The sequence below is a fragment of the Sinocyclocheilus anshuiensis genome, unplaced genomic scaffold (genome assembly GCF_001515605.1).
Source record: "Sinocyclocheilus anshuiensis isolate Anshui unplaced genomic scaffold, SAMN03320099.WGS_v1.1 scaffold419, whole genome shotgun sequence".
Classification (NCBI taxonomy): domain Eukaryota; kingdom Metazoa; phylum Chordata; class Actinopteri; order Cypriniformes; family Cyprinidae; genus Sinocyclocheilus; species Sinocyclocheilus anshuiensis.
Window position 1 is genome coordinate 442,009 of NW_015548228.1, and position 11,281 is coordinate 453,289.

Sequence of the window (11,281 nt, forward strand, 5' to 3'; positions counted from 1 at the left end):
ATATACATTCTAAAGATGACATGACTGATTTTTAAATATTAACAAAAACATAATTTACAACCCACGTCCAAACGTTGTGATATATTGTAACTTGTCATAATCCCCGGAATAAATCAATAGGTTTATCGTTTCCTCACGGATGTATTTCACCGCGACACACACAACACTTCATGTGCCGCATAGAGCTGCTGTCTGTGGCTGGTTCATACGCTACTGTAAGTATTTTGCTCTCAATACAGCCTGTTTTAAAAGAATGTCAGCTAATGGCATCTTCTAGTTAAGCTCTGTCAATGTGTTTGTCCTTCACACTTTATTTCTTCAGATATGTAACACAAATCACCCCGTGGTCTCAGACTCTTTTAGTTTCTTTTTAGGGCTGCACGATAAATCGCATGCGATATTTAACGCGCATCTTGTCAGAAAGCCGGTTCTGTAATCAGCGGTAAATGTGAAAGCACGCAGGTGATGGAGATTTACCGCTGATTACAGAACCGTCTTTACTGACAAGATGCGCGTTAAATATCGCATGCGATTTATCGTGCAGCCCTATTTCTTTTGCTAAGAAACACCTTTCCAAAATGTTTAGTGATGAACGACAGATCCAAATTACTACTAATAACACTAACGTGCTATGTTAATGTTAATTGTAGAGCATATAGTTAAGATAGGTGCTATGTTAATTTAGAGTATTATCCATTTCACGTAGTCAAATGTGATTTCATCAGAGCTGGGTAGATTACTTACAAATTGTAACTCGTTACTGATTCCAAAGACTTTCTGAGTGTATATAAGCGGTAGGCTTTTTTTTTTTTTTTTTAGAAAGGAAAATTTAAAAGATGAGTTGTACCCCACATTATGGGCACAAAATGTCCCCACAAAGATGGCAATATCCAAAATTCTTGTTCCTGGGGGGACATTTTTTGGTCCCCATGAGGAAACAAGCTTATAAATGATACAGAATTCAGTTTTTTGAAAATCTTAAAATACCAGCAGCTTTTGTGAGGGGTAGGGTTAGGGTAAGGGGATAGAAAATACAGTTTGTACAGTATAAAACCCAATAGGACTATGAATTGTCCCCATAAAACATGGAATAAATTTTTGCTATTGTGTAAATAATCATGTAATCCATAAAAAGTAAATGTAGTCTGATTACGAGTATTTTGAAATGTAATTTAATCTAATTACAAGTACTTATTTTTTGGAATCTGATTACATAATCCAGATTAATAGGACTATGAATTGTCCCCATAAAACATGGAGACCCAACGTGTGTGCGTCTGTGTCTGTGTATATATTTGCTTTTACTTTTGTTTGTTTACCAAAACAATGTGGTAGGCCTACTTAATCTTTATTGAAACATTGTCTTATTTATCTTCTTAGGTCATCTAAACATCCTGTATCTTTTTAATAACTAATCGTGAATTCATGGTAAAAACAATGACATCTAAAAAGTAAACTAAACACAGGACAGAAAATAGCTTAGAAAGAAAGAGACTGAACACAGAGCGTATGCCTACAAAATTATTAGGTCAACACTGACATCTAGGGGTCAATTATAGAATGGACGTAAATGTATTATTTAACCTCTAATCTGTGAATAGTTGAATGAAAAATCGAAAGAAAACAGATTTTTAAGATTCTATATCCCAGATTGCCTTACTGAATACCTTTCCATTGACCTGGCGCAAATATGGATGCAAGTACTTAATTTTTGGAATCTGATTAGGTAATCCAGATTACATGTAATCAGTTACTACCCAGCTCTGGATTTCATCCTGTGCAGGCAGCATGGCGAAACCCCGTGGGTTCGAGTTTTGGAGGAGCACTCTGAAGGGTGCGCGCTATGTGGTGGCGCCCATGGTGGAGCAGAGCGAGCTGGCCTGGAGGCTCCTGAGCCGCAGACACGGCGCAGAGCTCTGCTACACTCCCATGCTGCACGCACAGGTGTTCGTCAGGGATGCCAACTACCGCCGAGAGAACCTGTACAACGAGGTCAACCAGGAGGACCGACCTCTCATCACACAGGTGGGCTCCATCTTGTTTGGCATCAGTAAGCCCCTTGAGGTGACAGAGAGGACTATGTGTAGGGATGTGCGCGACGACTAATTTGACTGACGTTTAAACGAAAGTTTTGTATCCGACTAGTCTAAAAGCAAGAAACCCCCAAAATTATTAGGTCAACACTGACATCTAGGGGTCAATTATAGAATGGACGTAAATGTATTATTTAACCTCTAATCTGTGAATAGTTGAATGAAAAATCGAAAGAAAACAGATTTTTAAGATTCTATATCCCAGATTGCCTTACTGAATACCTTTCCATTGACCTGGCGCAAATATGGATGTTGCGTATAAACAAACACGATCACATACAAATAATATATATATATATATATCATATATAATAGCCTATATTTGAAATACATAATCTATTAATCACACTGTCAAATCCCTCAATGAATTCTGCTTGCCGCACACTTGCCTCGCGTTATCATTTCAGGCGGTCGTTAAAAAGAAAAAAAAGTTTGTATAAAAAAATTGAGTATACACTCAACGTCGGTCAAAGCATAGCTTATTTATTCAAATCAGCTGGGGAAATGCAGAACAATGGAAAATCAATCAATAGCCTGACAGAATTCTTAATCTTCATATAACGTTTCAGAGAGCGCCTGGACATCCTGCACCACCACCGAAGCGGGTCTTCGTTAGAGGAACAGACGACGCGGACGGGATCGTAGCGCCGGCAGGTTGTAGTGAAAGAAGTGATTGACATTAGCTGGCTTTGGCCAGCCTCTAAGCTAACGCCTACGTGCCTGTATTGAATATGATTACGCATCGCTCCAGTAGAGTTATGGTAAGACAATTTGACATTACACAGTTTACACAAAACTTTTCCGTTTCCTTCTAATTCAAAATAATCCCACACCTTGCTCGTCTTTCAACTCGCCGCAACTGGCACGAAGAAAACGCATGTGAGGTCTGAGGTAAAAATGTCGTTTCCGCCCAGATAAACTTCTAACGTTTTATTTTAACTTGTTATTTAAAATGTTTTAAATACAATGTTAAAATGTCGGTAATTTGAATGATAAAATCAAGTTGTTTTTTTCTGTCGTGTAATCGACTATTGTTTTCAGTGTCGACTAGTAGGAGCTGTACCGTTTAATCGACTAGACCCACACATCCCTAATATGGAGTGAGAGTTATTCACTGCTGTCTCCTTGCAGTTCTGTGCCAATGATCCTGAGGTGTTTATCCAGGCTGCTCTACTTGCCCAGGATTACTGCGATGCCATCGATCTGAATTTGGGTTGCCCTCAGATGATTGCGAAAAGAGGTACCAAAACTCAGCTGACACTTTGTTTCTGTTGTATGTGAGAGATAAACCACCATTCATAAGATTTTTTTCCGGCAAGGATGCAGTAAATTAATCAAAAGTGAGAGTAAAAACAGTAATGACAATGTTGCAAAAGATTTCGGTTTTATTTCCGTTCATTGAAGAATCCTGGAAAAAAAGCATTACTATTCCAACAAATATTTTACCAGCACAACTGATTTCAACATTGATAATTAGACATTTTTCTTAAGCATCAAATAAGCATGTTACAATTATTTCTGAAGGATCATGTGACATTGAAGACTGGAGTAATGATGCTGAAAATTCAGCTTTGCCATCAGAGGAATAAATTATGTTTAAAATGTATTAGAATATCTAAAAATATATTGCAATTATTTTAAATTGTAATAATATTTAACAGTATCCCAGGTGAAAAAAGTACACTTCCATAATGTACTTAAAGTGCTCTATTAATTTTGTACTTAATATACAAAAAATGATTACCTCTTAAGATATACTTAAGATCATCTACAGTAAGTGTACTCAACTGTGCTATTTTGGGACACAAAATTAGTGCGCAAAAATAGAGCACTTTAAGTATATTATGGACGTGCACGTTTTTCACCTGGGATTACGGTTTTAACTGTATTTTTTATCTAATAAACACACCCTTAGTGAGCATAAGAGACTTCTTTTAAAAATATTTGAAGAAATCGTACTGACCCCAAAACTTTGAGCAGTAGTGTCGTAACATGAAGTTTGGTTCTAAAAATATTTGCTTCATTTATTCACTTAAATCTCAAATTTTAGCAAAATGCGTCCCCGTTTCCCCATTATGGCTCATTTATAAATTCTCTCCTAGGCCATTATGGTGTGTTTCTTCAAGACGAGTGGGACCTTCTTGAGAAAATGAGTAAGTTGTCTTATTTTAATAAGCTCAGTGCAGATGTGAACCATGTAGAGAATGTGTCTTATTCAGGTGCTGTCGTTTACAGTTAAGCTGGCCGATGAAAAACTCTCTGTGCCCATTACTTGCAAAATCCGGGTCTTCCCAGAGATTGAGAAAACCGTGAAGTATGCCAAAATGCTGGAAAAGGCTGGATGCCAGGTAAAGTGTTCCCCTTGCTTATCATATAGCAGATACTTTTGTCTAAAGTGCACATGGAGCAACCTGGGATTAAGCACCTTTCTCAGGAGCCCATGTGAGGGAGTGAGGCTTACGTCTCTCCAACCTGGAACTGATCCGTTTGTTATACCAGCTGTAACCACTACATTACCTCAAATCTCAATCTAATGCGATTCATATATTCTTGAACCAGCTGCTGATGGTTTAGTATCTTTAACATTTTTTTTTTTTTTACAGCTCCTCACAGTTCATGGGAGAGCTAAAGATCAAAAGGGGGCTTCGACGGGCATTGCAAGTTGGAAGCACATCAAAGCTGTATGGTAAGAGATGCAACACTTGCTTCTGGTGCTGACTGTTCTTAGTGTTTTGTCCTGATGGTGTACCTTTTATTGCATTTGTGTAGGGAGGCTGTAAACATTCCCGTTTTCGCCAATGGAAACATCCAGCACCTGAGTGATGTTCAGCGATGCATGGAGGAGACTGGAGTACAAGGTGTCATGAGTGCAGGTAACGCATACAAAGACAAGATTCATAAACATGCTTGTACAGAAAGACTCGCACTCTGATATTTCTTAATGCAGTAATACAAAAATATGAACGCATTGCATTTACAGAAGGGAATCTCCACAATCCTGCCCTGTTTGAAGGCCGTAGTCCACCTGTGTGGGAGATGGCTGAGGAGTACCTGGGGGTTGTGGAGAAACACCCACCCTGCAGTCTGTCTTATGTCCGTGCTCACATCTTCAAACTGTGGCACCACACGTAAGTTCGTTCACATTTGATGCTTGACACTGATATTTCGCTGTTGCTTGAGATTTTAGTCACTTAATGAATTGAGAGAGTTCATTAAATACTATCATTCAAAAGTTTGGGGTTAGTATGATTTTAAAGGGGTCATATGATGCGATTTCAATTTTTCCTTTCTCTTTGGAGTGTTTACAAGCTCTTGGTGCATAAAGAAGATCTGTAAAGTTGTAAAGACTAAAGTCTCAAATCCAAAGAGATATTCTTTATAAAAGTTAAGAGTCGGCCACATCTACCTAAAACGGCTCGTTCTAACACGTCCCCACATATCTACGTCATGATGTGGGAAGATTTGCATAACGCCGCCCAAATGTTTACGCAAAAAAAGAAGGCGTAACTTTTATTCTCGCTGTAGTATTGTTGTTGCCGCCGCCATGTCGTGAAGGGGCTGTGTTTCGTTTTGAAATTGAAACTACTTTGTTTGCCCTTCCAAAAGAGGACGATATCGCCGCCTCTGCTCACTCTAGCCCTCTGGCCGTTCCTCACTCTAGGCCGCCGCTGCCGCTCACTCTAGGCCGCCGTGTGTGACGCTGTGTACTTTTATTCAGCAAGGGCTCATGCTATTGTTTAAAAGTGACAGCAAACATAGTTAAGTTACATTATGCTGTTTTCTGAACTTTATATTAATCAAGAAATCAAGTTTTCACAGAAATATGAAGCAGTACAACAGTTTTCAACATTGATAAGAAGAAGAAATGTTTCTTTCTCTAAGATGTCTGTCAGATGTGACACTGAAGACTGAAGTAATAGCAACTGAAAATTCAGCTTTGACATCAGTGGAATAAATTACTTTGTGAAATATAGTACAGTGGAAAATATTTCTTTTAAATTGTAATAATATTTTACAATATTACTGTTTTTAATGCAGCCTTGTTGAGCATAAAAGACTTTTTATCAAAAACATTTAAAAATCTTGCCGACCCCAAACAGGAAGGTGATGACTGGTGAATTGTATAATAATAAGTATGTCTTTTTATTACAACAGCTTACAGATACATCAAGACCTGAGGGAGGAGCTGGCCAAAGCGAAAAACGTAGCTGGGATTGCTGAGGTCAACAGACAGCTGAAACAACGTTGCCAGGTAAAGGAACTCTGGATTACAAATTCATCATAGTCCAACTTTATTCAGACAGAAATATTTATAAAGCTTATGACAGAGTTTGAGAGAGCAGTTGCTTTTTACTGTTACAGGAGGAGATGGCTAAAGATGAATCAGAATGGACTTGGACTGGACTTCCCTTCCCTCACTGGATCTGTCAACCCTACGTCAGACCACCGTGAGGACATGTTTTCTGATTGGGTCTTGTGTGAATATGAAGAAACCATCACAATTATACTATTTCTGTGGTCTCAGCAAAACCGTATAATATCAGTCATAATCTTTGACACTTACTGAATGGGCCAAAGCCAAGGTTCAGAGAAATCTTTTCTGTCCACGATAGACATAAACTAGTTTGAATATAACATTGGAACATGATTGTGAAGCTGGTATATTTTGTAGGCCCAAGGATCCAAACACTGAAAATGGGCAGAGAGCATCAGAAACCAAAGCTGTGAGTGCAAAGAGGGCGCTGGAGGACAGCGATGCACCCAACGACTCGCTCTCCAAGAACAAGCAGAAGAAGAAAGCCCGCAACCCCCACAAGAACTTCTGTCCAGAGCTGAAGTGTAAGGATAAATCTGTTCCCAATATTTCCCAAAGCCCACTGACCTAATGGGGCCTTTAAGTGACATTGATGATGGCACAGTGCACATTATTGTAACCTTCGAAGAATAAAATAGAAAAAAATACTAAAAAAAAAGGATATGAAATTACAAAAAAGGATATGAAAAAAAAAATGTTTATTAGACATGCACTACCATTCAGAAGTTTGGGGTCGCTAAGGTTTATTTTATTTTATCCAGTGTCACATGATCCTTCAAAAATCATTTTAATATGATGATTTGCTGATCAAGAAACATTTCTTATCCATGTTGGGAACAGTTGTGCTGCTTAATATTTTTGTGGAAACTGAAACGTTTTTTTTTCTGGATTCTAAAATTGAAATAGAAATTATTTGTAACACTATAAACGTCTTTACTGTCACTTTTGATCAATTTAATGTGTCCTTTCTGAATAAAAATATTATTTTCTATGAAAAATAATACAGACCCCAAACTTTTAAATGGTAGTATATTATCATAAAGATATTGGCTAACATATATTGATTAAGGTCAATAACATTGCCTTTGCATCCTTGTGTTCTGCAGCAAAATACATCAAGTGTGAGCAATGTGGAAACCCTAAAGTAAGATTTTTGATTCTTTTCTTTCATCTGATGATTTTAGTGCTATAATGTACTCCTGTTTGAAGTGTTTACAGAACCATTTTGTGTGTTTTTTAAAAATCAACAGGGGAATAAATGTGTGTTCAACTTGTGCCGTGGCTGCTGCAAGAGGAAGGCTTTTAAGGAAGTGGCTGATTGTCCTGGTTAGTATATCAAGCAGCTGTTTCACTGTGTATGAAACGCACAGTGACTTGATCAGTAACGCTTACAAATAGCTTCACAAGTGAACAAGTTAGTCAGTCAGTCAGTCAATTTTATTTATAGAGCACATTTTAAAAACAACAGCTGTTGGCCAAAGTGCTGTACAAAATTTAAGCATATACCAAAATACAAAAGTAAACATAGAACACAGCGACAGAGTACACTACAGTTATGCCGCTGCGCTTACTTATGATCACCATATGCAACAGTAAATAAATACGTTTTAAGAAGAGACTTAAAATCAGCGTATGTTGGTGCAGTTCTTATATAGGGTGGCAACATGTTCCATAGCTGAGGAGTTAGTTTGGAGATGTTTAGGGATTTAATACTGTAAGGAATGGGGTATTAGAATTCTATTTGCTAAAATATTTTATAATTGTGTAAATATTGAGCCTAATAGGAAGTTGCATTAACTTCTAAGAATGTTAAAATTAAAATATCAGCTAATTTCTGATGTTGTGATGATATAATCTCCTTACCAGCATGTATCTGAATGTAACTTGTAATGTCCTACCACTTCTGTAAGACTAGCTGTTTGCTCTCTGTTCATTGTTGGGTTACAGGCCATGGATTGAGATTCAAAACCAAGGCTTTAAAACAGTCTAACTCTGATACAGGTGGTGGGTTGACGAATGGGAATCCTAACAGTCAGACAGTTTCCACTGCAGCACATGATCCTTTGTAAAGCAGACTGTGTACTGGATATGGACAACAGTGACGTCTGAAAACACATTGAACTGGTTTACCACTTAACGTTGCTGCACTGAATTAGAAGTACAAGACTGCATTTGAGGCCAAACCTGGTTTTTCACTGTTGATGTGTGATTTGGATCCATATGACACCAAATTAACTAAACCTGCAAAGAACCAGACATGGAAAGATCAGTGCTACTGTTACTTACACTAGATCATTTGTAGAGTCATTCTTTTCTGTAACGAAGTACCACTTTCTTTACTGCTGTCGGGTGAATAGTTCCATAGTCTTAATATTTTAAGATGGTTTATTAGAGTAGTATATTTTGATAATTACTGGGAGAGTGGTATATAAAGCAGCTGCTCTGAATGCACAATCCTGTACTGCTCCCCGCTCACCTAAGATAGAGGAGCTGGACTTTTATTTCGGGACGTTCTGTGGAAATACACCAATACACTGATGGACATCTTCACTCAAACATTATTTGGACTGTATTTTTACTATATTTATTGTCTTCCAAAATGAAAGATTGGGCATAGTTATATGTTGCAACCAGAGTCAAACATCTTTGACTTAATGCATTTTTATGTTTTTTTTTTTGGAACATGTATATAAATTCATTTTTAATCCGAGACCTCTTACTTTCCTGTGTGGTTATGATCATGTGACTGTTTCACACACACATACTGACATTTATTTTAGAGATGAGGACAGTTGCACTACAAAGATTCCTGACCCAGTAAATTATTTGTTTTAAAAGATGTTGTCAGATTCAGATGCCTTACCCTACAATTGCTATTATTGTACTGCCTTTTATCTTCATTCTTTTAGTGTTTCAAAGCAGTATCCAGTTTTCATACAACTTTGGTTCAACATAATATTTTCTTTTCATTATAGGCCAATATGTTATTTTTTCACACAGTACTTTAAAGTATCAGGACTCAACTCGGTGCCTTATTCTTAAGATGTGGGACAGTTGCTCAGAAACACCCTTGAATGAGTCTCTAAATGTAAATGTGTGTACAGATCTGTGGCTATTCTGTGTGGGTGTTTTTTTTCTCATCAGTTCCTTGGGCTTCGTATCGTTCAAACATTTTGGAAATTTTGCTCAAATAAATTTTGAAGTGTTAAAAGTTGCCTTTCTCCTTTTCTAAAAATATGACCAAAAACTGAATAGTTTTTAAACGTTTCTAGGTATCGTTTATTCAAGGCCATAAAAGCAAATAAAATCTACCTTTGTTGAAGGTCACCAACCAGCTGATGATGATGATTCACTGGAGTAACAATCTTACTTAAACAGTAGAACACAATACAACAGAGAAATAACTAAACGTTATTAAACAGAGATGATGCTGCAATTGTTGAAAGTCTTCAAATCAAACTGCATTTCCGACTGCAGCATCAGAAACACATGGAGAAAGAACCTTTCCGGGTTGAAGCATCTTTTTGAATGTGTGTTTATTTTAAAAGCATATTTCGTGATGAGGTTTCTCAATGTGTAATCAAGGTTTGTCACAAGATACAGAGGAAAGTGCATCCTTTACAAAGAACAACAGGCCAGTACAGCTTAAGCGCCGCATTTCTCTTTTTTATATTTTTTTCCTTTTCATTTGAGCAACAGGGTGTGCTTGTCTTTAATACAGACAACAGATATCTTCTTCCCAACTTAAATAAAGTCTTTAGATTGTGATTTTTCTCTCTTCAGCAGGGAAATAATTGATTTCTAAACGGGGGCCTAGGATGCGGCAGTGGCCCCGTGTACTTTCCTAGGAGAGGCATCTGGTCGAGCCTTCACATGTTGGTGCTCATTCGTGTTTGGCTGTTGGCAGGTGTGAGCTCCCCTTGACTGCCTTCTCTTGGAGGGGACTGTGAAAGGAATGACAGGGATCAGTGAGAAGCATCATGTAGAGCGGGAAAAACAGATTGAGAGGGAAACGCATGCTGGTGTTGGTGAAGAATGACAGAGATGAAGACTAGGGGTATTCTTATAGCTCTTTCTCAGGGAGCTTATAGTTTTTCCACACATATTAAAGCAACTTGCATCTAGTTGATTGCCTACATGCAATAAGCTAGTGGATTGATTTAATACAAAATTCCCGGTTCAACACAAATTAAAGGGTTAGTTCACCCAAAAATGAAAATTCTGTCATTAATTACTCAACCTCGTGTTGTTAGAAACCCGTAAGACCTTCGTTCATCTTCGGAACACAATTTAACATATTTTTGATGAAATATGAGGGGGCTCTCTGACCGTCCCATAGACAGCAAAGTAACTACCATGTTCAAGGTCTAGAAAAGTACCAAGATGATCGACAAAGTAGTCCGTGTGACATCAGTGGTTCAACTGTAAAGTTATGTAAACAGGGCCGTTTCTAGGCATAGGCGAGCTAGGCGGTCGCCTAGGGCGCCACCAGCTGAAGGGGCGCCAATGAGCGCACGTACTGGCACTTTTAGCAGGGTTGTGATAAAGAGTGGCACGGTCACCCTGAAATATGACTGCCGCCCCCACTGGATCCCCCAACATTATTGGGCTAGAGTACTGTCAATATGACGATGCCTGTATGCCACTAGATCAGAGTGCTGTCAATTGCTGCCTGATTGTTGCATGCAAAGTTTGCATTTGGAGCGCTCAACAACACCATTAGATCAGTGGGCTCTGTCAGTGCTTTGGCAAGGTAACACTTTTTTTTGCCATGCAATAAAGCTAAGTTCAAAGGCCAATTTAAAATATTGGTACAGTAAATAAAGTGCACAAAATCAGTATTTTGTTTAGGCAGTATTTGTGGCACTTTTGT

At 38.1% G+C, this 11,281-nt stretch overlaps 2 protein-coding genes across 2 annotated transcripts in view; one reads left to right on the forward strand and one right to left on the reverse strand.

The window, feature by feature from the left end:
- Positions 1-142: 142 nt before the first annotated feature.
- LOC107654489 (tRNA-dihydrouridine(16/17) synthase [NAD(P)(+)]-like) lies at positions 143-9,658 on the forward strand. Its single transcript, XM_016441566.1, has 14 exons — positions 143-215; positions 1,784-2,025; positions 3,225-3,333; positions 4,196-4,246; positions 4,329-4,441; positions 4,697-4,779; positions 4,863-4,966; positions 5,074-5,221; positions 6,249-6,345; positions 6,456-6,541; positions 6,766-6,932; positions 7,515-7,552; positions 7,659-7,734; positions 8,356-9,658. The coding sequence occupies exons 2-14, from the start codon at positions 1,789-1,791 to the stop codon at positions 8,475-8,477; spliced, it is 1,431 nt and encodes a 476-aa protein (XP_016297052.1). The 5' UTR covers positions 143-215; positions 1,784-1,788; the 3' UTR covers positions 8,478-9,658.
- Positions 9,659-9,929: 271 nt separating this feature from the next.
- Positions 9,930-11,281, reverse strand: part of gps1 (G protein pathway suppressor 1) — a 9,361-nt gene continuing 8,009 nt past the window's right edge. The window contains exon 14 of the mRNA XM_016441565.1: positions 9,930-10,352. Coding sequence (XP_016297051.1) covers positions 10,278-10,352 — 75 coding nt within the window. The 3' untranslated portion in view covers positions 9,930-10,277. The remainder of the gene's footprint in view (positions 10,353-11,281) is intronic.

What these genes read in the sequence shown, in the direction of transcription:
- LOC107654489 (XM_016441566.1), top strand. Translation starts at nt 1,789, where the DNA reads ATGGCGAAACCCCGTGGGTTCGAGTTTTGGAGGAGCACTCTGAAGGGT. An exon ending in ACCGACCTCTCATCACACAG is followed by an intron (nt 2,026 to 3,224) that starts GTGGGCTCCATC and finishes GTCTCCTTGCAG; the next exon opens with TTCTGTGCCAATGATCCTGA. An exon ending in TCAGATGATTGCGAAAAGAG is followed by an intron (nt 3,334 to 4,195) that starts GTACCAAAACTC and finishes ATTCTCTCCTAG; the next exon opens with GCCATTATGGTGTGTTTCTT.